Source organism: Lissotriton vulgaris, chromosome 8 (genome assembly GCF_964263255.1).
Source record: "Lissotriton vulgaris chromosome 8, aLisVul1.2, whole genome shotgun sequence".
Lineage (NCBI taxonomy): Eukaryota > Metazoa > Chordata > Amphibia > Caudata > Salamandridae > Lissotriton > Lissotriton vulgaris.
In genome coordinates this window covers 1,245,711,980-1,245,737,426 of record NC_141696.1, presented here as the reverse complement: position 1 = coordinate 1,245,737,426, position 25,447 = coordinate 1,245,711,980, and the positions used below count along the sequence as shown (strand labels likewise).

Genomic DNA, 25,447 nt, shown 5'->3' with positions numbered 1-25,447 from the left:
CATATAGGCTTGTTTCCGCAGCAAACTCATTAACTTACTGAAGTATAATACAAGTCAAGTGTTTTACCTCTTTCTTTCTAGTCTGTGGTCACTGAATTCTGTTTATCCACTGAAGAAGACGGAAGTTTACATAAAAATGCTCCGCAGATTCCTGCGCTTTCAGTTTGCCCTTTCTTTGACAGGTTGGCGTTTTGTTGACCGTGTTGGTGTCATCCGATCTGTTTACTTTGTTTCTGCGCCCATGTGGCCTTAACAAACAAGTATTTGCAATGCAATAGGTCTCGCATTACTAAATGTTTGAGTTGTTGGTGTTGCATTATTATTAGCAATGCCAATAGCTCAAACTTTATTAATGCGAGACCTACTGCATTGCAAATGCTTGTTTATCAGAGCACTGGGCCTGGTTGGCAAATCCCAGGGCACAGTCCGAGTCAGATATCACCAGTATCCGTTAAAAAATGGGGGTGGCTTTCTCTCTCCTGAGAATATATGTATAAGTAACACAAACAATAAAGAATTACAATGTCCATTGGAAGTTTAAGTAAAGATTAAATGTTATAAGAAAATGAAGCGTAACTGTGCGCAATCAGTTTAAGATAGCATAGGTTATGAAGGAAACCAACAATGTCCATATCACAACAAAGGCCAAAAATAGGCTCTTATACAAGGGCATCCATCGCAATTTCTTTCATCGCTAGTGTCCACTAAGGATCTGGAGCGCATCAAGAATCACCACCAAGGATGCTCAGTCCATGTTTGTTCACAGACGCCAGTTAGAGGCCCAAAGTCAGTTATATGGGGCATCAGGCAGTGTCGTTAGAGCCATTCCTTGCTTTGACAGCATCATGGACAAAATAAATTGTCACAACCTCACTGCTTCAGGTGAATAAAAGGAGCCCCTTTTGTGTTCACGGAACAGTCCCTGGCTGATGACACAAGAGCATTGAATGGCCTCTGAACTCAAAAATTCAAGCACCTCACCCTATTCCACTGATTCACTCATAGATTAGCTTTGGCACACTGCTGCCATGTGTTGGTTGGTTGGATGGATGGAAGGTTGCTGCTGCGTGGTGGCAGGGGGGAGAAAGACAGATGGAAGAGCAAGAAAGGTGGCTGATGGAGAGCTAGAAACAGCTCATGCGGCACATTAAACAATGATTAAAAGCACTTTAAACGGAATCGATGGAGCCAAGCAAGAGGGGTGCTGGTGTTTGCATGACCTAAGTGCAGACCGCTCTATGTACCATTATGGAGATTGTCGGCCTGGACCAGCTTGCCAATGCCAAAAGCAGGTTCTGTGAGTCCCCATAGAAATTTCACAGATATGACAAAGGCGTCACTTCAGAAGTGTACATTTCTCAAGCAGTTTGTATTCGCTTGTTCCTTCCTGCGGATCTCAACAATTTAATTTCACTTGAAATGAATTGCACCAGGTTCCGCACAACTCCTTTATGGATTTCCGCAGTTCTTCCACCAGAAGACATGCTTACCTACACCATTAGGAAAGGTAGGAAAGTCCCTTGTGACACTTCTAGTGACCAGTCCCGCAGCAGGAAACTGTAGGCACAAACAGTAGATAATTCCTTCCTCTCTGGTTTCCAGTCAGTTGTGAAGATTAGGGTGCTTAGGTTAGGGTTCCTAAGGTTTATAAAATGCAAGCCAGTGTCTCAGACAGTACTCCTGTACAAATCCTTACTGTATTCCTAGAGCCCTAGGCAACTCTTTAGGTCGAGCTATTATATCCCGCAGGGATTAATAGCGAGAGCATATAGTAGAGCATATAGTAGGGGAAACAAACTTTTGAACAAGCGTGGATTCCTCCCAATGCATGGGAGTTATTCAAGCGTGACGCTTCGACAGCACGCGCTTGGCCTCACTTCTCACTCACACCCCATATGCTCGTTCCCTCCCACTCGTTCGTTCCCCTGCTCGCCCGCCCCCCCCCCCCATCCGACTTGAAAGGAAGCCTCGCACACCACCATGCTAGATCCCTCCCACTCGCTCGCTCCCTGCTTCCCCGCCCCCCCCACCCGACTTGTTTAGCATTACTTGCGTATAGGCTGTGCATTTATTTCTTTATTCCTTTCGCTCCTTACACCGCAATCTATTTGCATGCTTCATCTTTTAGCTTGGCAGCAGCGCACCTTTTCTTTTGATGTGCGAATTTGTCTGCACTTTTGTTTTAGCATTACTTGCATGTGGGCTGTGCGTTTAGTTCTCTATTCCTTTTACTCCTCATACCGCTATCTATTTGTGTGCTTCATATTTAAGCTTGACAGCTGCGCACCTTTTCTTACGAAAAATAGGCATATGCCCAAAAATCTCTGCTGACACTCTTGATGCCAAAGCCCACTCTCGAGTTGAAATTAATATTCTATTCTACAGGTCATCAGATCAGCTGTTGAGTCTCCTTTTGTACAATTTCCATCCACCATGCTCGTTCCCTCCCACACGCTTGCTCCCCTGCCCCCCCCACCCCCATCCGACTTGAAAGGAAGCCTCGCACACCACCATGCTCGCTCCCCTGCTCCCCCGGCCCCCCACCTGACTTGAAAAGAAGCCTCGCACACCAACATTTGTCTCTCTTATACCAACATCAGACATCAAAGGCTGCTGCTCCCCCGCCCACCCACCCCCCCACAGCAATGCTGAGAGCTTGTCTCTTTCTCTGTCTTCCTCTCTCTCTCTTCCTCTCTCTCTCTCACTTTCTTTCTTTCTCTCTGTTCCTCTGTCACTCTTTACAGGTATGATCTTTACAATATCGCTTCCTTTCTACCTTGCCTTCATTGATGCTGAAGTACATTGACCAATTCACTGTTATTTGGTTTTCTCACTGATGCGCACCGCATGCCCTATCCACCTCCTGCGCCTCTAGAATTTAGCAGCATTCTTTTCATGGCCCGCCTCCCCTATCGCGGACGCTCTGTTCAGCTGGTGGGGCATTCCTCTCTCCCCTCCTCTTCCTCCGCCAATTAGCAACAGACGTGAAGCCAATTGGTTTGTTCTCCTTCTGCCCCGAGAGCCGAGCAGTAACTCATCCTCTCAAACGGGCATGCGGATATCTTCCTTCTGTTTTGTTAACTCCTACAAACAACAACAGAGAGGCCCCCTGCAATGGATGGCTTTTTTATAGATTTTTGTAAAAGCAAAATACAGCAATGGATGAACGTTCACATTGGGGGACCCTGTTCTTCATCCTTCTCCTCCACATCTACATCAGTTTGTCTATCATAAGCCATTGGAGACCTACACAACGATTAGCCCAAATGGAAGTGGAGCCCTGGAGTTTAAAAAAAATGTATTCACCCTTTTCATATGGCAAGGCAATTCTAGCGCAGCTAACACTCCCTTTTAGCGTATTCACTGTTAACGCATAAAATAATCTTTTGGCCAGCAGGTCCGAAAGATGTGAGAGAAGTCTCTGGCACTTTCCATCACATTAGCATAAACTTATTAAGATATTATTTTGGAAATAGGTTCATATATGTGACATACATACACTCAAATTTAAAATAACAAAATAACTTGACGTGTTTTACCTGAATTTATTTGAATACAGCAGGGCATTCTCTATCTAGGAAATCACGTCTATCCAAATTGGACGTTAGTACTTAGTCTGCAAAATTATGTATTTACAATTGTCCTCCACCTAACAAATGCAACTATTGGAACATTTTCTATCCGTTCCATGTAATTGTTCTGAGGTTGATTTTAATTTATGTAAAGCAAATTATTATATCATGCAAAGATATGAGGAAAATAAGAAATGTTTCTTGTAGTCTTTTTCTATCATTTCTCGGATGAGTTGTGTTGCCAAGACTTCACAAACCAAATTGATGTAATCCACTTTTTTGAAAAATTTAGACTTTTGTTCAGTTGTGAATGAATCCTCCAAAGTTGCATCTCTTGTCCTAAGTCCAAAGCATGCTCACAATGGGAGTTATTTAAAACAATCTCTTATACTCCTTCACATCATTGTATGAGTTCAAAACCCCTTGTTTTCTTGTAAACCTGTTACCCACATTTAGTTGTCTAGCCAAACAACCGTATTGTCTGGTCTTGTTCTATACAATTATTGAAGACAACCTGAAGTTTAGTACTTGAATTATCAGTCATAACATTGAATTGGCTGCCATTCAAAAATAACTTTCAAAATGCTCTTCTGTGGTGCAAATATGCCAATGTCTGACTTACTGCAAACCTTGTATTGTGGGTGAAAGAAATCCTCTCCACAAGTTTAAGCATCATCTCACTCATGGAGACAATAGTCAAAACTCTGCGACACCTGTCTTGCTTCTTCTGTCTGAAGAAATACTGTGAGATCATCAGTGTATGTGTGGATAATACATAACCCATGATAGCCAAGATATCCAAAATATCCACATAATCCTCAATCCTGCTTGCCAGTGGTTTAATAAAATGGCCATATTATTTGGAGATAATGGGCAACCCTGAACCATGCCACCCTATATAAAAATGTCCTGCTACTTGATCCGCATTAGGAATTAAGTTATTTATCAAAAATTTGAATTGAGTTAGTGAAATGAAAATGGGATGTTCATCACCTCCATTAATGAAAAGAGAAAGTTCACAGTGTAAAATACTTTTACTGTATTAAAAAAGCATTAGCTAATGCTCATTAACTAAATAATGAGTATTGGCAACAAGTAATCGTCAGAATGTGGATTGATTTGAAAGATGAGTCTGTGGGACAGAGTGTTTACCTGTCCCACAGACTCTTGTCTGTCTTATCTTATCCTGTTTGTTTAAATTGAGAAGTTTTGTGGAGCTGTATGAGCTGCAGAGATTTCAATCCATACCAGGTTTTTGAACATCCTCTAAATTTCATCAGAGAAACAAATATGTTGGTAGGGATCCTCATAAAGTATTGCTAATACAAGAGCTGGCGGTCTTTTTTTAAAAAAAATTTTTATTTTTGAAAACCTTTATTTGTGGAGATGGTTGCATACAAATACGGGCCTACAACCCAGAGGCCGGCCACAGAACAAACTGGAAAGCACCAATGTCAATAAAAAGTACGGAGTGGTTACGCAATACTACACAATGCTGCGAGTCCATAATGCTAACTGAGTGTAACCCCCCGGCACAGGATCACAGAAGGTTAATTTTATGTTAAAGAATAAAGGATCGGTTGTATAATAAGCGTCCTGGTGCACATGGCGGGGAACAGAACCAACAACATTATAATAGGGAATCCATAGATCTGTCATCAGAATAGTCCAAAGCATTCAAGCCAAAGATGCCCTTGCAATTCTTCTTCGGTCAGTGTCCACCCGCAACCTCATGTGCCCAAAGACAAGCAGAACATCACTCTCATGATAATCAAATTATCAGCAAGACGGATAAAGTTGCAATCATTATACAGCCCAACCCGGAGAGTAAAAGAAAACGAAAATAGTAGAAAAAAGGAAAAGGGGACTCCACGTTACTGTACCCGCCCCACGGCGATAATGGCGATCAACAATCCAGACAGCAAACGTTCTTAGGGGCCGGGCGGCTAAGTCAGGATAAGCAGAACCTGAAAGCACCATATTATATAGGAATACCCAAACCTCCCCCCCCCAGGCACTCACCCCGCGGGAATCACGCACAGTCATGGAGACCCAAGAAAAGGACACAAAAGAGCCATAGAAACAAGTAACTATCTAATAGACCCCAATCCACCCGCCCCACCCTGCACCCCTGCAGAAGGCTATGGCCTACCCCTCCCAGCAGCGTGCCTGTTGCCCTAAACATGAACCCGAAATATAGAATGAGATAATATAGGGAAAGGGAAAGAAAACAGATAAAAAGAGAATAAGGAAAGCCAGGGGGGAGGATACCATGTAACAAGGCGCACGGCCCCCACCCCCCGCCCATACAAACAATTAATGCAGCCCAAAACGAAACTGGCATGATTTCAGGTAGCCATACATAGTAAGGATTCGACAAATTATCTCAATTTGGGGCAGTCCATAACTCCGTGCACCGAACAGCAGTCATCCGGATTAAAAACCGGGCTCATCCCAGTCCTTTCTTAGCTATCGCCACGATGTATGCCGAAGTAGCGGGCATAAAACAAAGCGGAGAGAAAAGGCCGTGGAGCAGCTGCCGAACGGCCAATGGAAGCAACCCATGGGATCTCCTCCGCCGACGGTAATGCAAAAGCTGTTTACGGCAGTCCTGTACATCAGTGTCAATGATCCCCAGCAAATCTTCCCGCATGCGAACCAAGACCTCGCTACCCCCACCAAAATGCGGGAAACAAACAGTTGCCACCTCGGGCCCATCCGCACCTCTGAGGGACGGCCCGGGAGCAATGGCGGTTACCACATTGATTTGCACGCAAGAATCCCGGGCCAAGGTCACTTGCCAAATCTTCAGCGCTCGTAGGACGTCTCCAATCGTGGGTTCACGCTCCCCAGTGCAGGCCCCATCACAGAACAGAGGTACAACATCGACTTCCCGGGGTGGTCCACAGCACACGGCATCAGCCGCCATTTTGCGATTACAGCGCCGTCTTTACGGAACCAACTCCTGGGGCGGGCTCACAAGCAGGGCCCCCGCGGGATCCCCCTCAAGCATCCAAACAGCAACCTCGATGCAGAAATGAGGGCCACCAAAAGAGGGGGACCCGCCGGCGCCACCGCTCCGCTGGAGCCACTCTCCGCCACCGAGCGATGAAATTCGGAATGGCCGGGCAAGGCAACAAGGGGGGGAGCCACCAACACGGCGTCCCCCACACACAACTTGCCGCACCTCACCTCTGGATCACCGGACGGTAGTCCCGGCGCGTTCAGTTGCCTCCGGCTATTTCGCACAACGGCCTCCTCCGGCCGGCCTCCATCCTCCACCCGAGGCTGCCACCGACACCGTCTCGCTGGCTACTCGCTGAAGGCAAGGCCCCGGTCTCCAAACCACGGAGGCCGCACTTCCTGGGAGGACGCCGCTGCAGACCCACTGAACGCCGGAGCCACCAGGACGGGTGGTAAGTATCAGCAGACCGTCATCTATAAAATGTTATCGTTTTTGGGCAGGATGGGCTGCAGGATAGATGAGTTTGGGCCGGGAGGCTGGCGGAGCCGAGCTACAGTGCGGCCATCACGATGTCGAGCTTGGCTCCTCCGAGCTGGCAGTCTTGAAGTTAGCCTGTCCACTAAGTATGTTTTAGTTTCTTTGGTAGTCAATTGTCTCAAGGAGCCTTCATTAAGGAAATTACATGATAGTGACCTGAGATATGATGATAATGCTTTTGCTCTGTTAAAATTCTGGATGCAAGATTTAACCTGTCAAAGAATCTGCTCATTGATTCCTGGAATGGGTTTAATCTATCCTTGTGTAACTTTTCGTAGTGTTTTACAAAAGCTTTGGAAAAAGCAAATAGATCTTCCAGAACCAAACCAGTCTCTGGATTTTTAATATCATTGATACTATTGTGCATACTTCTATTCTGGCATTGATATACCTACACCTTCATAATATTCTAGCTTCTTCAGACACCTTTTGGTACATTGTTTTTGACTCCCTATTTAACTTTTGAAAAAAGTGTAATCTTAACCCTTTTTGACACTCCTACACCTTCTGCAGATTCTTAAGACAGTTATTTCAGCCATGATGTGGCCTTGTACAGTATTTATCCTAGCATCTAGGTTTTATCTGTCTGTGTTCCTGCAAAAAAATTATGACTACACCCCACTGGATAAATGAACAGACTATGAGAAAATGCCATAAAAGATTCTTGGACTACCTTACAAGGTGAATTACCTTCAGCCAATGAAAATAAACTCTGTTATAAAGCTCTTATTTGTTATGAGAGGTACTGTCTGTCAGTAAAGAGCCTCCTATATCTGAAGCAGCCTCTTCTTCACAGAACTATTGGTGCAACAACCTCCAAGTACAAAGGAGGTGACCAGGGGATAAAGACTCGCTGATTTCCATTTTGGTATAGTTGAATGATTGTATAATTAAAGAAAAAAACAATCTTTACCTGTACCAGAAAATGTTTGCTAATATGAGTGCATGGCACTTTAAAAGGCACACTTCTCACACTAATCGGTACTCCAGTCATAGCCTGTTTTGCAATTGCCACATTTTTTTATCCCATTTTAACATACCCCATTAAAGGTGTCTTTTAATGGTGTGCACTTATATTGCCTCTCTTGGGAAATGTAGCAACATACAATATCCCTGTAATTACTAGTGAAGAAAGTTCTTCCAGCACTAGCGACTCCAGCGACCTTGCTTCAGCGACCTTGCTTCATCTTTTGTTTGTCTGTAATACTTTACCACAGTTATGAATGCTAGCTCTTCTTCCAACGGATCTATAAATCATCATTATTTTTAATTGATGAATTAATAGTTGTCTGTTAATTATAATTAATTGGTAATTATGGTAATTGTATAATACATTTTAGGTGTGTGTTTTGGGGTTTATAGGGGTAAAGAGTGTTAAGTAGTATAATTATTTATTATTAATAAGTTGTTAATTGATAATTAAAATAAATAAAAAATGTATTATGGCAATTGTGTAATTAATTTTAGGTGTGTGTTGTATGTGGTGTTTATAGGGGTAATGGGTGTTTAAATAATATATAGTTAATTATTTGATATTTATTTGGGTAATTGTTTTTTGTGTGTTTTACTTTTAAAGGGTTAAAAGGTGGGTATTACATTTTAATTACTTTATAGGTTGTTAATAGTAATAGTTTTTAATTTGAGAATACATTTTATTTATGTTTTATTATTTTATAGTTTAGTGTTTGTGTGTGTTGTGGACATTATAGTGTTAGTGTGTGTAGTTGTGTATTTTTTAACTAATAGTTTTTAATTGATTATTATGTTAATTATGGAAGTAAATTTAATTTAAAATATTTAGGTTTGTTGCTTTTGGTGTGGTGTTCTAGGGTAAGAAATAAAATAGATTTATGCATTAATTAGTATTCTTAATATTTTTTAATTTAAAATATTTTTTTTAATGTATGTAATATTTGTAAGTGTTATATTTAATAGTATAATGTTCTCTTTTCATATATTTAATATATTTGATTGTAATTTTTTTTAATATATATATATATATATATATATATATATATATATATATATATATATATATATATATATATATATATATATATAATTTTTTTAACCGTTGGATAGCAGAGAAGCAAAAGTTACTATTCACATCCAACACATTCCTCACTGGAGAGGGAATAGTAATTTGTACCCCTCCGCTATCCAGCACTTACCCTACTGTTGCACTCACTGGATTGGGAATAGGTATTTTTACCCCTCTGCTATCCAACACTTTCCCTGACTGTATTGTGTTATGTAATTTTGAATATTTTTTTATAGTTTAATTTTTTAATTTATTATAGATTTTAGTTTTTTATATTTTAAATCATTGGTATATATATTTATTTTTATATAAGTTTAAACTTTTAACATAAATTAAAAATAAGTTTATTATTTTAAAGTAAATTTACATGTATACTTTTTTTATTACATTTGTTATATTTTATCAAAATGTATATTAATTTTATTTTCTATTGATCAATTACATTTAATATTTAATATTGTATTTTATATTTATGTATAAGTTGATATTCTATACATCTATATTTTTTAAATCTATATTTTTTTAGTCTATATGTTTACATCAATATTTATTACATCGATGTTGTGTCAGTGAACCAACCAGGCCTGAGACTTTCTAGGCCACCAACTGAAGTTTGCCCGCCAACACTTGAATGTGAAATAGACTGTGCAATTGAGAAGATGATTGTAATCTGATATGAAAGTGAAAATATCTGTGCAGATTTAACGAGATCCAGGTACCAAATTCGAAATTTCCAAAATAGGTTTATTATTACAAAGGCTACCTGTCTTCTGGTCTTGGAAGGACAACAGGCAGTCATTAGAAACATAGGAAACAAATATGTAAAACCATGAGTAACGAAACATATCCATTCCCTAAACCACTGGATCTGCCCCGCAACTGTAGAATAGCTTGAGGTGAGAATTCAGTCCAGACAGATATATCCACTAAACAAGGACCCCAGAAACTTTGGAATATAGGACTGGAGTTGCTAATAGCTGAGATCCCTAAATGACGGGAACACCAATTTGCCACCGATTTTAAGATTTCCTGGGATGAGCTTTATATTGACTGAATTGTGATGAAGATAAAACTCAGAACTGTTTAAATAGTGCTGCTGGAATTTTGGACTATGTACTTTCCAGGTTAAAGAAATAATTTGCTGCTGTTAGATTGCACATTCAAAGGAGGACTGAACAACATTCTCTGTCTTTTCTTAAGATCCAAATTGCAAAGGAGACCGAGACCGGCTGTAAACAATTGCAGTGCATGATGGACTCCTTCTGAGACCATGTGTCTCTTCTGAAGACCTGGCTGCAACATGTGCCCCAACTTTTCGCACTTGCATTAGATTCTAATACAGGATCTGTGGCAGAACTAAAATTAGCAAAGCGGTTCCCGGCATGAAGATGTTCTAATCACCGAGAAGGTTCTTTCTTTGTTTCTAAATCTAGAGAGTTCCTGTTAGAGTAAGATCAACCCTTCTTATAATAGTGCATATACAAGCTTTGAAGTGCCCTATTCTGAAGATGGCCCAGGAAAACCGCTTAAATTGTTAGTCCATGATTCTGGCTAAATATCTTAATGAAATTTGAGTACAATTTGAGACGTGAGATAGTTATGATCTAACAATTTAAATTTGGGATATGAGGGATGAACCGCATGAAGATGAGATTTATCTCACTTTGTACATTACAAAATCTGAACTATGCAACAATGTAGTTGAGTATAGGAAATGTACAAGGAGGTCTAACCTGTCTTTACCTATGGTTAGAATATCTTCTAACTTATGTGTAGCAGTGGTAGATGGGCCGCCAGTGGTTTCAGCAACTTGGTGAGTAACAAAGGTCCTGAAGACAGCACAAATAAGGGGAAGTAAACAGATATATTTTATCCTCACAAATTAACTGTAGAAATGTTATGTGCAGTTGACAGGCTGGTATGGTAAAAATAAGCATCAATATTTGATCCAAACGTACCATCCAGCCCCATTATTGCAAGGCTGGAGAACAGTTTCCAACTTGAAATGCCAATTTCGGTCACACATCTTGGAATGACTTAAATATGTGACAGAAGTGAATTCTTTAAATTTTCCACAACTGCTATATATTAGTCTAAAATATTAATCATTAATGATTCTAATCAATGAAATTCATTGAGATGAAAATACTTGATTCTCATTCAGTGATAGTGATGATACATGTATTATGCATCAATCTAACGGACACTGCCCATGGACGCAATTGTAATATAATCAACTTGGTTCTAGTGCCAAATGTCGACAACATTTTGATCCCATGACAACTAAGGAATCCTGAGGACTCAAGGTACTGGTGGCCTGAGACACAGTTTAATTAAATTAACCAAAGGGTGCATGAATATAAAATCAAAAATACAAAACAGAATTAGCACAAAACAAAAATCATAAACCGCGAATAGGATAAAATCGAGACATTGGTATTCCCATTTTAGATGGCTCTAAATAAGTTAAAAGTTCCCATAGAACTAACAAGTCTAAGATGGGGAACATTATTGAGTCATAGGAACATAAGGAGTGTGATCACATAGATCAATTGGGCTTACCAAAACGTCCTCCACCGTAACGATAAACAGGTGGGGAGCTATGCAGCCGGAAACCAACGTCTCCCACATTGGACCTTAAACAATGTAACCAGGTGGCAGGGGTTTGCTAAATAGAAGGGAAGGTGCCAAGGGGAGAAATTAGTTAAATGTCCCTTAAGGAGTGTGATTGTTTTGACAGCCGTCATTGAATTGATTAGAAGCGGAGTGGTGAGTATTGCGGCGTATTTTAAACCAGGCGTGCTAGTGCAATAAATTAAGAGGGATCAAACATCAGAGATATTCCAAACAAGGATGGGGTTCAGGGGCCCGGGGGCAAATTGGGGAAGCAAACTAACCTTCAGGTGTCCAGTGCACCTCTTCTAAGACGCTCCAGGTGGCTTCCACTTTGGGTGATGTGCTTGGTACGACCACGTCCTACACGCCATGCACTTTAACGTTAATTGAAAGTTATCTGACTGCCACATGTATTCTGCTTCAGCAACTAGCTTGGAAAGAGTCAGTAAAGCGAGTCGTTTTGTAATTAAAACAATGTGTTGCTGGAAAAATCCAACACAATATGGACTAGTATTAAAATTTTCATACCAGGAAGAATGTACAAGATTTATTCAACATAATCTATGCTTCTTTGATATATACCAGAGAGATTAAAAAAACTGGTGTACATCATGTATCAGATTCTGAATTTCTTTAGGAACTTCCTCTCAAGTAGTTATACTAGAGATGCCCAGTTTTCCATTTGGTTCAAGCAAGAAAGCATTGCATCCAGATGTACTATCCATTCGCATTATTCAGTAGGGATGTGAGGTTTCCACCTCTGTCTGGTACAGAAATATTAGAGATGATCTTCCACTGAATCTCGTCCTCTATGTGGTTATACTCCATGTGGTGTCCAGCTAGATGAGCAGTGGTGACCTTTCTGCAAGGCTCGACAAATGTATAGTAGGCCACAAGGATACACTATGGCATATACTGAATTTTGTGTGTTTCAGAAAGTTGCTGTGAAGTGATATTCATATCCCCATTGTTACATGTTTTAGATTCAGTAGCGTAGTGACGCACACTGCACTGGCCACACTTGAAATGCCCAATTGCGGGCGTTAGATCCCAAAGATCAAGGATGGTATGTTTCGGGCTCAGTGGGAAGAAATGCTGCCCAGACCAAGTGGTCCTTCATATGGGTTTCTCATGTGTAAGGACACCTGAATAAAGAATGCTTACTTTTTTTTTTATACATTTAGCCACTTGGTTTGAGACTGGTGAGAAAGTTGTCATGCATACAAGTTTATTTCTGTTACATTTTTGTTGGGTGTCAGTAGGGTCTCCCTGGGGCAATACCAATCCCTTTTGAGTGAACGTTTTACCAGCTGCTTTTCATAACCTCTTATGTTAAATTTCTGGGATAGAATATCTGCTCCCCTAAAAAAGTAATTTCTAAATTTACAGTTTCTCCTAATTCTCAGAAATTGGCTATATGAAAGATCCCTAAGGGCTTGTAGATGATGACAATAATAGTATAATAATGTGTTCCTTTTCAGCTGCTATAGTAGGCCATTTTCCCTGTAGATTTTCAAATCTAGGAATGTGATTTCAGACCTATCGTATTAAAGTGTACATTTTAGGCCTTGGTACTTTGAATTTAACCTTTCATGGCTGGAACCCTCTGAACCCTGCCAAATCAGAAAAATATTGTCTGTGTATCGTTTCCAGATGAATATATTGCCATAGAATGGGTTTGTGATGGGTAACGTTGTGCTTTGTTCTACGCTGTCCATAAACAAGAAGGCAAAGTTAGGTGTAAAGGCGCCCCCCATAATTGGATTTGCATATAGAACTCATTCTGAAAGGCAAAGATATTTCTTGTAGGAGTCAAATTTAGGAGGTTAACAATGAGTGTGGGACCTGATTTTGTTTGCTTCTTGTATTAAGTATGTTCGAATAATGTCTAACTCTTCTCTTGGGAAATATATGCATATAATCTTGAGTGACCAACAAGGATGTGGTAGGATCAAAAGGCTGTATTTCAATTGTATTGATGAAGCCAGTGCTATCTCTAATATAGCATGTGGTAAGTGGAATAAATTATTTTATGAAAAAACACATACTGTTCAATGGGTTCCACAATAGAACCACATCAAGATGCAATTGGTCTTTCAGGGGGAAATTCCAAATATTTGTGCACCTTAGTTAAGATATATATCACAGGTGTATGTGGGTTCTTGACATTGAGTTACAGAAATATATTCTGGGTCAAGAGAGCCTTCACTCTACCATCGGATGTCAAATGAAGAACTATCTTTTGCTTTTTTTTGTAGGATCTAAAGTAAGTTTAAAATAATAATCCACATTAGAAAGCGGTTTCATAATTTCAGTCTGATAGGGGTCTCTATTTTGAAGTACAAATCCCACCCTTATCAGCTGGCTTAATTACCAAGTTCCTTTCAGTTTTGAAGCCAATGCCTTGAAAATTCCGGGATATTTTTTGAGGAAAGGTAACCATGTGTACTGTTACGTTTCTTGGGATAATTTGGCACATCATGCAACCTAAGCACTAAGGGGGCAAATCTACAAACTGCACTTTGTAGTATGATAAGTAGCTCTAAAATAGTACTACCCGTGTACTATAAAATGCTATTCACAAACCTAGGGCCCAATTAGTATCTGCCATCCCCTCGGGAACCGGGACCGCCCGCGGAAGGTGCGGGGTCCCACACTCCCGATTGGCATGCGCCCTCCACACTGTGGGTGCATTTGGCATCTGTAACATTGAAGCGGGCGGTGCAGAGAGCACCGCCCGCCGCAATGCCACAGAGGCAGGTTGTGCGTTTCAATGCACAACGTGACAGGCACCACGTGGTGCCTGCCACGTTGCTCATTGAAAGGCAGGTGCACCTCCGACCCCCCTACCTCCCCCCCCGGAGTCCCTGGGGGCACGCAACGGGCCCCCCCAAGCAGACTCCGCATGCCTTTCCGTGGTGGGAATGCCGACACGGAAAGATATGTTCAAGGCCACATTGTTATATGGCTGGCAGTGTCTGTCAGACACCGCCACCATATTGAACCCTTTTCCGCCCGGTGGACATGTTGATCGGGCGGAAAAGCGGCAGACAGTCTTTCCGTCTGACGCGGACACCCCAGACATTGTGATATTGCGGGGGTCTTTTCTGCGGGATGGCGGGCGGATTGCCCTCGCCGGGCCAGCGGTGACTACCGCTGACCCGGCGGGGGCAATCTGCTCACCATCCTAATGGGGCCCCTAATATTTACTTAAGTTTTTTAAAATGATATTCAATTACAAACTTTTTGGGGGTAAATAAAAAAAAATTGCATTTACATTTCTTCTTTAAAAATATTAAAGCTTTTTTTTTAAAAACGATAGTGTTAGGATTTTTAAAAATATTTTAAATAATTCTATTTATTTTATTTTATTGTTTATTCACCATTGAATTTGATTTGGTATGTTGTAACATTTATTTTTATAGTGTTAGGTTAATCATTATTTGAAATTAAGATACTTATAGAATTTTTTTTAAGAATCAATACTCTATTATTTTTCCCCATACTTTACCACAGGGAAACCTCTGCCCAGTTGTGGAAACTTCCAGGAAAATCGAAACATTAGTATTATTAATTGTAAAATCTTAAATCCTGTTCGTGCAGACTCCATACCCAGTTTTTGGGGTGTGGGCAAATAAGTCTGAACCTAGTAGAAAATGTACACTTGGATATGGTGAACAGCAAAAAAGTGTAAAGTTACTACCAGGTGCAATTGTAAGTTTACACGTGAATACATTTGGACATATAAAAAATGTACCTTTGTATATTGTTTCCCCAATGTTAATTATTGGTAGCATTGAAAAACAAAAGCCACAGACTATTCAAGTTGCTGTTCAGGGACTTTTTAACCCTCTTGGGGACTGCGTGGTGTATGGAGCTAATTTCTTTCTAGCCAGATTAGGCTACATTTAGCACAAGGAAAAAAGAGGTCAAATTAAATAATGTGTACAATGAACTACCAAACCTTTAGCATGTCTGGGTAGGTGTAAGGAAAAGTGTCCTGATTATATTTTGCAAAAAATTATATTCTGCCATATTGGCTCATTGAACAACAAAGAGCATCTTCCTAAAACGTTTAATGTATATTATTCTGAGAGGAGGTCAGTGAACTTTATGTAAATATCTTGCACAAAGGTGCACCAGTTATAGTAATACAGGATTTAAGAATGTCTATGAGCATGGTATTTCTCATTTATATTTACTCTTGAAAATCACGTGCAATTAAGAGTCTAGAACATGGTATTTATGTTGGGATGTTTTTGGCACCTCCAATTTCCACAAGTGTAAATGGGTAAATGGAGAGGATAGAATAAACAGATATATGTTAAGTCACATGTAGAAAAATTAAGCAACCTTAAGCATAGATAGAATTTGGTGGTGAAGAAAATATCTTCTACATGGTGTCTTGGTTTAATATTTGAGGCAGTGTTGGCACATTACTCAACATTATGTTACATCTTTATACTCTAGATTTAGGGTGGAGGTTAACATGTAGACAGACCCACTACTCACTTTGATTCCAAATACCAACTGTCTTCTGTTGTAGGCGCAAGGTGCCTGGCCCTGGAGGAAAGGAAAGGGCTGAGTTGTTTCTCAGGAACAGTTTCTTGCTGTATACTATATAATTAAGTCCTTTATGGAGCGAGTTCATTGATTTAATATATATTATGATGGTTCCTCCTGGTGGATTTGTCATGAGCAGAGGTTAGTGATAATTAGTCTGTGAAACCCAGAAACCCTTAATTATTTTGCACATTAAAGACATTATTTGTTGGGGTGAGATGTAAAAGGACGCGTGCCAAAAGATGACTGAAGTGCTTTCCAGCATCCTGGCCATTCACCTGCCTACTAAGAGGAGAGCGGAAGGTGCCCTTCAAATGGTGGAGCGTCTTCCAGCATGTCAGGGACACTTGTTATGTGGGTAATGATAATATAATCCCTTACGGAGCTACATTGCACTGCTCGCATATGGTGATGACAATTTCATAATATCCCACGTGCTTTGTTTAACTGCCAAGATAAAGTTTTTGCACCAAGAGGGTGTCCACACTTGCTCCCATTTTGGTTGTGTAAGCCTCCTCTGTGAAAACCCCCAGCTATGTCAACTGCAATTATTTCCCTGAAGTTTTCGGAGTAGATTTGTAGAGTTGGACATTTTTTGCCTGACATCTGATGGAGGGACTACATTGATATTTTCAATTTATTAAGTAACATATATTAATAATTTACAGTTTTTTTAAGTGTATACAATTTCTTAAATCATTATTGGGGAATATGAATCCTATTTGTGTTTCTAGGCAAATAATGTTTGGTATTTTCTTTTGTTTGGTTAAGTAAAATAAAGATTCAAATACAGTTTGACATGTCACCTGGTTAATGCTTAGTTGTGGAGGCATTTCTTGCAAGCTTCATGAAATATGCAGCAAAGGCAATGTACATAATTAATAATTTTACATCTGGGGAAGCGTCTGATTTTTATCCTTTGTACAGAAGAACAATATAAATAAACATTGAGATATGTAGTATTAACTCTCTACATGGAATTATTTGCCATGAAGCCAAACCCTACATCGTGGGTTCAAGTGACCAAAAGTAAAAAAGTTAAATGTCTTGAAGAAATGTTTCTAATATGAATGTATTTGTTTATTTTTAATAGGAGCTCTGTTTGCTTGTATTGCCTGCTTGGAGAGTTTAACAGGAACCATCTCAGCTGTTGTTTTTAGTAGTGTTTATGCAGCTACAGTTGCATGGCTTCCAGGATTTAGTTTCTTCCTGTCAGCTGGACTTATGCTTATTCCATTGAGCTTGGTGTGGTAAGTACGCTGACACATCTGCTGAAACATCTACTGTAAATATGTGTGAAACCATTGCTGTCAATATGTGTGAATATTATTTACAGTCCTTGCTCGGTTGACTGTGAAGACCATGTAATTGCCTTGCATGTGTGAAGTTGTAAATGTATTTCAAACTTATCTTTTAATTGATGTATCAGTGTCTTTCAGACGCTGTCAATTGTATCCAACTTAATAATTCCATTATTCTTTTTTTAATGTATTTATTTGTCATAGTTTGTCCTCTGTTATTATGAAACATTATGTTTATAGAGATTTATTTTATTTTTATTGAGATATATACCAAGGAAAATCATAATAGCTTGATAAAGAACAAGGTTATGAGATCTATTTGGTCTAATGGGCACGAGACATACATCTGTCAGGGCTCATCAGCTTATTTTCTGAATCTAATCAATCCCCTATTAAGTCCTACCTAGAATCATAGAAATATTTGTGTAGAGAAAAATTGCATCTAGGTGTTTCTACCTACAAACCTACAGGAGCCTTAATTTGGGACTCATCGACTGAAATATAAAATAGTATCATATTGATCATTTCATGTGGGTAATAGATTATTCTTAACAAAGAATATCCATATAAAGACAGCCATATCTTGAGATGATATAAAAAATAAAAAGTTGCTATTTGAAAAGTTTGGCTGCAGAAAAAGGCTTTCGATCTTGCCTGATTTTCTGTTTTGTGTAGCTTTTCTTTCCAGAATGTGATCAGTCTTGTATTTCTAGTCTGGTTGGATTGAATGAATCCATTTTAAAACTACAATTTAGAGATCCATGATCATCACAGCATTGTGACCAATCACCGTGCAACTTTCCATCCTCTGTCAATGTAAAACAAGCATTTGCAATGCAATAGGTCTCGAATTAATTAAGTTTGAGCTATTGGCATTGCTAAATATTGCAACACCAATTGCAACAAAAGTCTATAAATTGTAGGCCAAAACAATGTGTATTTATTTTTTATGCAATGGTGGCATGCTGCGCTTTAGATGAATATGTTTAAAAGTAAAGTGGGCCATACTGCAATTGCTACAATAGTTAATTGTGGATGTGTTAACAATTGATGTGTGCACTGATCGCTGGTGGTGTGTGTGCCTGTAGAAATTATGCACTGATGGCTGGTGGTGTGTGTGCCTGGTGGAAGTGTGCACTGCCGGCTGGTGGTGTGTGTGCCTGGTGGAAGCGTGCACTGACGGCTGGTGGTGTGTGTGCCTGGTGAAAGCGTGCACTGACGGCTGGTGGTGTGTGTGCCTGGTGAAAGCGTGCACTGACGGCTGGTGGTGTGTGTGCCTGGTGAAAGCGTGCACCGACAGCTGGTGGTGTGTGTGTGCCTGGTGAAAGCATCTATGGATGGCTGGTGGTGTTTGTGCCTGATGAGTGTGCACTGACGGTGTGGTTGTGTGTGTGATTGTGAGTGATTGTGGGTGTGTGGGTGTGGTTGTGTGGTTGTGTTTGTGTGTGGTTGTGTGTGTGGTTAGTTGTGTTGGGGGTGTGTGTGTGGTTGGTGGGTGTGGTTGGTGGGTGTGTGTGTGTGTGGTTGGTTGGTTGGGTGTGTGGTTGGTTGGTTGGGTGTGTGGTTGGTTGGTTGGGTGTGTGGTTGGTTGGTTGGGTGTGTGGTTGGTTGGTTGGGTGTGTGGTTGGTTGGTTGGGTGTGTGGTTGGTTGGTTGGGTGTGTGGTTGGTTGGTTGGGTGTGTGGTTGGTTGGTTGGGTGTGTGGTTGGTTGGTTGGGTGTGTGGTTGGTTGGGTGTGTGGTTGGTTGGGTGTGTGTGTGTGGTTGGTTGTGTGTGTGTGGTTGGTTGTGTGTGTGTGGTTGGTTGTGTGTGTGTGGTTGGTTGTGTGTGTGTGTGTGGTTGGTTGTGTGTGTGTGTGTGGTTGGTTGTGTGTGTGTGTGTGTGTGGTTGGTTGTGTGTGTGGTTGGTTGGGTGTGTGTGTGTGGTTGGTTGGGTGTGTGTGTGTGGTTGGTTGGGTGTGTGTGTGGGTGGGTGTGTGGTTGTGGGTGTGGTTGTGTGTGGGTGGGTGTGGGGGTGGGGGTGTGGTTGTGGGTGTGGTGGTTGTGTGGTTGTTGTGTGTGTGTGGGGGTGGTTGTGGGTGGGTGTGTGTGTGTGGTTTTGGGTGTGGTTGTGTGTGTGGTTTTGGGTGTTGTGTGTGTGGTTTTGGGTGTGGTTGTGTGGGTGTGGGTGTGGGTGTGGGTGTGGTTGTAGTTGGTTGTGTGGGTGGTTGTGTGTGTGGATGTGTGTATGGTTGTGTGTGGGTGTGTGTGTGTGGTTGTGTGTGTGTGTGTGTGTGTGAGGCAGCCAGCCACCCTGCACCAGCTGCTGAAGGCAGCTAGTCACTCTGCTTCACTGCACTGGCACGATGAGATGCCATTTGCTGAAGGCAGCCAGTCACCCTGCCTCGTTGCACTGGCACAATGAGATGCCAGCTGGTGAAGGCGGCCTGTCACCTTGCTTCTCTGCACTGGAATGATGTAGGTTCACAAATGTTATCACTTTATTCCTCCTTGGTGTCCCCTCAAGTCTTTCTTCCATCCCCATCCTCACCATGAGAGACTGAAAGACTGAGATGAAATGAGTGACTGGTTGAGAAAAGGACAGCCTCTGCTGAAAGGAGGGACAGAATGACGAGGGGAGAGAGCCCATGTAGTACAGGATGGCAGTACCACTAGAAGACAGTGGCAGGAGGAGTCCACTTAGAAGTCGAGAGCTTCTGGTGAAAGGAGGAACGGAGTGACTCGGAGAGGGAGAGACAGCCCATGGAAAGGGCAATTAGGAGAGACTGAAGGGGTGAAGTGAATGTAGGAGACTTGTAAGAAGCAGAGACTCTAGTGAAGGAAGGGGCAGGGTGACTAGGAGAGCGCAGAGAAAGCCTCGAGTGGTGGTGGGGAGTGCCACAGGGATAGACTAAAAGGCTGAGATGAAATAAGTGACCGGGTTAGAAACAGAGAGCCTCTGGTGAAAGGAGGGGCAGGGTTACAAGGAGACGGGAGAGACAGCTGCCAATAACCGGTGGGCAGCATCCCCAAATGCCACGCCCCAGCTTCCGAGCCACAGATCATAGATCTATTGCATTGACATTGTGAACCCCCACTCTAGCAGCTAGAGCAGGGTGGGGCTCTATATGTACCTCTTCTGTCTGCAACTTGGCAGATAAATGGGAAAATTTACGCAATAAAGAAGAAAAATAACTGTTGTATTTAAAAAAATGCATTTTTAGTTTAAAAACAAACATGCTAGTAGTGCCTCCACTGGGAACCATTGAACACTACTACCTCTGTCTACTTCAGCCCCTAACATCTAGCACTTCTACTAGGGGTGTGAGGTTTTTAAAGTGCCCTTTTCTTTCGGGTGACTTGTTCTGCCAGAAACTTCTTTCTGTCTCAAATCAGTACATTTTTCAGTGCATTGTCCTACCTCTACCCAAGCAAGTTAGACGGAGGAGAGTTTTCTCACTGTGCAGCCTCCCATTGGCCCGCATAAACAAGTTGTTGCACACAGCTCAGCAATCGTTTCAAAATCTTTTCCTTCTTACTCAGTCAGGCCATCATCCATCCCATCCTGGCTCTAGTGCTCACGTTCGTCTCTGTGACGATGGGGTCTGTAAGGTACAGTGCTGGGAGACCCCCTCGCCGATAAAAGGTGGGCATGGGGGCATCTGCCTGCCCTTACTGGCCTGTCCCGCCTAAGGATTCTTGAGGCAGCCCCCGCCACACCGCTGGTCCTCTGCAAGAAAGCGGATGAAACCTGCTTCTGTACTGCCCGGGCCGCAGTGTGTGTGTCCCTGTCCAAATATGCCACATACATTCAAGCAGGGGCACTGCATTCGAAGGGGGATCTCTTCACAACACTTGGGAGAAGCCACAGCAAGGCATGGACTGAGCACACGTGCAAACTCCCTGACAGTGGCACAATGCACCAATTAAAAATATTTTTGAGCACATTCCTGAAAGGCATTCATAATATTTCTTGATAACAAAGTATCATTTATTTTGCCACCGTTTCAACAGCCGCATTATTGATAAGAAAAAAACCACAACGCCAGCTTTTCAGTGCATCTTTCTTAATTTTCAAGTACAACTTCAATTTACGTTTTGTTCATTACCCTACCCCCTCAGCCTCTCTTCAAAACTCTCCTTCCAACACAACCAAAAGCCAAACAACAAACACTGGAGGCAGTGAAACAAATGTTAGGATTTGTGGGCAGGACAAAGCAAATAGCAAACGCGACCAGAATCGAAGACCAAGACAAGACAATTTTGTATTATGTGCAGAATGATTCCTTTAACAGTTTTCTAGCTAATTATATTATCTAGTGTAGTGTTAGCGCTCTAGCTCTTTAAGGGGTGCGCGTTAGGCAGCACGCCCGAGCTTGAGCGCGAAGCAGTGCGCATGCGCGAATGGCGGTTCAGAGCGCGGCACGGATAAGACGCTCTTTCGGTCTAGAGAATATATATTATAAATAAATAACTCTTGCCCTCCACTACTGAGTCTAGCGTCCTCATTTAGGCATAACCAGTAACTCCACAGTGGCGACGAGGAGTGGTATCTCCCACAAACAGCATCTGGTTAAAAAAAAAAAAAGGAACTTGAAGGAGTGGAGAAGGAGAAGCCAGGACAGCACCACGAGGCACGGACTAGCAAACACGAAGGAGAAAGTGGAACCTGACCGCAGGACACATGGGAAGGGCGCGGCAGAGGCACAAAAGTCAAGACAACGTGCACCACGTGTCCAGGAGCCAGGCAGCACAGCGCCCTGGGCAGAAGCACGGTAGGAGAGTGGCTGTGCCCCCACCAAGGCCCTGGTGGAAAGGGGATACCGCAGTGAAGGGGGAAGAGGAGAACCCCGACCCATCACGTCATAAGAGGGAAACACCAGCGCGCCTGGTAGCCCCAGAAATCAGGGAGGAAACACCAGCGCGCCAGGCAGCCCCAGGAACCACGGAGGTGAACCAGAAGGACAGGCCAGAATGAGCAACCAAGCTTCCTCACTCACAGCGCCGATTCAGTTTCTACCCAGACCAGGTGAACCCCAGATGAAATGGGAGGACTGGAGGGAGTACTTCAAGAACTACCTTGGGAAGATTAAACCGGAGAAGAATTCTCCAGCGCGAGAAGGAAACGAATACTCCTACATAACCTGGGCCCGAGGGGTTAAGAGTATTCACAAACATAGTGCCTGCACCTCTGCAAGCGGCCGACGTGGACGTCTTTAAGCATGCTCTAGAAGACCTAGACACTCACTATCGTCCAGCGGTCTGTGTCTCCATTGATCGGTTCAACTTCCAACAAAGGAAGCAAGGAGAGGGAGAGTCAATTGACGACTACGTTGCGGCTTTAAGAAGACTGGCGATCACGTGCAAGTACGGGACACTCCAAGATGACTTTATTAAAGATCAAATCGTAATGCACACCACCAATAAGACAGTACAGGATAAGTTGTAGGCTCATGGAGAAGCGACGCTAAAGGAAGTAATTGTGATGGTGAAGAAAGCTGAGCTTTCGAAGTGCTGCGCTGAAGCAGCAAAGAGAGAAAATGCGCAAAAGATCATGGTCAACAAGGTGGAGGATGCTGAGTCCTCAGGAAGACACAAAATGGCGCCTGGAGACAGTAGAGGAACTAACAAATGGGCGGGAAAACCAGGACAGTCCGGGAAGCAGTTCACGTACAGCAAGTCCACGTGCTACAGATGCAGAAGTGCAAACCACGCAGCCCAGGACAAACACTGCCCGGCTTTCCGCGCCAAATGCATGTTCTGTGGGCTGATGGGACCCTACGAGAAAGTATGTCGAAGAAAAGGGAAGAAATCCGTAGTGAAATACATAGCACAATCGCAACCAGAAGAAGAAGCAGGCGAAGAATCGGAGGAATAAGACCTAGTGTTATGTATTGAAGAGCAAGTGTTAGGCATAGACAACAAACGCTCTGATAAACCGCGTGCGGACATGCTGATAGGGGGGAGTGAAGATGAGAATTGGGATAGATTCAGGATCCCAGTGCCGACATGTTTCACTGCTATATTACCTTTAGCAGTTTCATCAGGGCTGCACTCAATTGCTGCCACTTCACTCTTATGGACACTAGTTCTAAAAAATGCAAGAGTCACCCACGCTACTCATACCGGCTGCTCAGGTCTCTACAAGGTCCCTGGGTACTGCTAACCTGGACGTATCCCTCGATCCTTGGACTATTAAGCAATCGTCAACAGACTAGTAAGGCACCTTTCCTCAGCCATGAAACATGTCGGCACTGGCAGTAGGTAATGGTATGCATGATTAGCTACCAGCCTTTTTAGCATTAAAGTGCACACTATCACCGCCCTATGAATAAAATTGGTTAAGGGACTGGTGTGCAGTGTGTGTTTTTAAGCACTCTGTGATTTGTGTTTGTTTGTCACTAGCAGAATTTTCTGCACTTCACCATTTGTCACTTTATATGTAGTTTGTTTTGGACACTCCTTTTCTTTCCTCTCACTTTTCTTTGAGAAGCAAGTGATCACCGATGATGAGACAGGGGCCTGTCTGGAAATTTCATACCAGTTACCCCGATGGTGGTGTTTCCGTGAGGTGTCATTTGCTTCTCGCACATATTTTTTCACGTTTATGAGGAACGTCTATTTTTGTAGTGGACGTCTGTGACCAACCTGTTGTTGGCTCATTGTGAGTGGATGTTCTGAGTTGTTGCCCGGGAGAACAGGTATTTTAATTTGAGCGTAGCTACAGTGCAGTACCTCCTTATAAAGCTTATGAGAGTGTAGTGGGGAGAAGGTTTCCAGTATATACCCCCCCTGGTTGTCACTATTATAATAGCACGCGATTGGACTGGGTCTTTAGTTTGATATATACTTAAACCGCTAAGACCAGCGTTGGGGACATTCGACCAGCCCCGGAACCCCTGGGAAGAGGTTGCAGTCGACATTTTAGGTCCGGGATTGGACAACCAAGGAACAGCTAAATATCTGTGAGTTTTGATAGACAAATACTCCAAGTGGCCAGAGGTTCAGGTGCAAGAGGAAATGGACTCGGACATAGTGATCAAGTTCCTCACTTCGGTGTTCCTATGAGAGGGAATCCCGAGGACAATTCTGACAGACAATGGCCCGCAATTTACATCGGAAAAATGGTACCGATACATGGAAAGGAATGGAATCAAACCTAAGCACACCTCGGTATACCACCCTGCTGGCAACGGACCGGTGAAGAGATTGAACCGGGTCCTTATGGGGTCCATACAAGCTGCCATTATGCAAGGCAAGGACTGGGAAACAGAAATCCAAAGAATGATGTGGGCGTACAGGATCACCCCCATCTCGACAGGGTATAGCCACTTCCAAATCTTGAGAGGCAGGCACCCTTTCTCAAAAGACAATGTAGTTTGGAGGGAAAAAACCATCACCAGTAAATGGTCACCAGCTGTAGTCCAGCACAATCTGGAGAAGGCCCAGAGAGTGTACACCGAACATTACAACAAGAGAAGGAATGTAAAAGAGTCAGCTCTGGAAAGAGGGGAGTGGGTGAAAGTCAAGCAGGCGGTACTGAGAAGGAAGGGAGAAAGCAAGTACAGCCCACCCCTGCAAGTGGAAGAGGTGTATGATAGAGCTGCGCTGCTCAGTGACGGAATGGTGTGGTCCCAAGATCGAATGGCGAAAATCACCAAAATTGTGCAGTGGCCAGTGCAGGAAGGATTGATCCGCAAAATCAAGGGCAGAGAAGAGAAGTAGAAGGAAGTACATCAGATGGCGAAGATCAAGGAGGAGAAGGCGCGCACGTGGAGCAGGAGAACTGGAAGGGCTGAGTGTGGAGGGAACACCAGCCAGTAAGGAAGTGACACCCAGGAGAAACGAGCTGGGTCAGCAGAGAGCAGAAGTGGT

At 42.5% G+C, this 25,447-nt stretch overlaps 1 protein-coding gene across 1 annotated transcript in view; it reads left to right on the top strand.

Moving 5' to 3' along the window:
* LOC147698549 (lysosomal proton-coupled steroid conjugate and bile acid symporter SLC46A3-like) overlaps positions 1-25,447 on the top strand; it is a 215,363-nt gene that overhangs the window by 122,080 nt on the left and 67,836 nt on the right. The window contains exon 5 of the mRNA XM_086935160.1: positions 17,388-17,544. Within this exon, the coding sequence (XP_086791286.1) occupies positions 17,388-17,544 (157 nt within the window). The remainder of the gene's footprint in view (positions 1-17,387; positions 17,545-25,447) is intronic.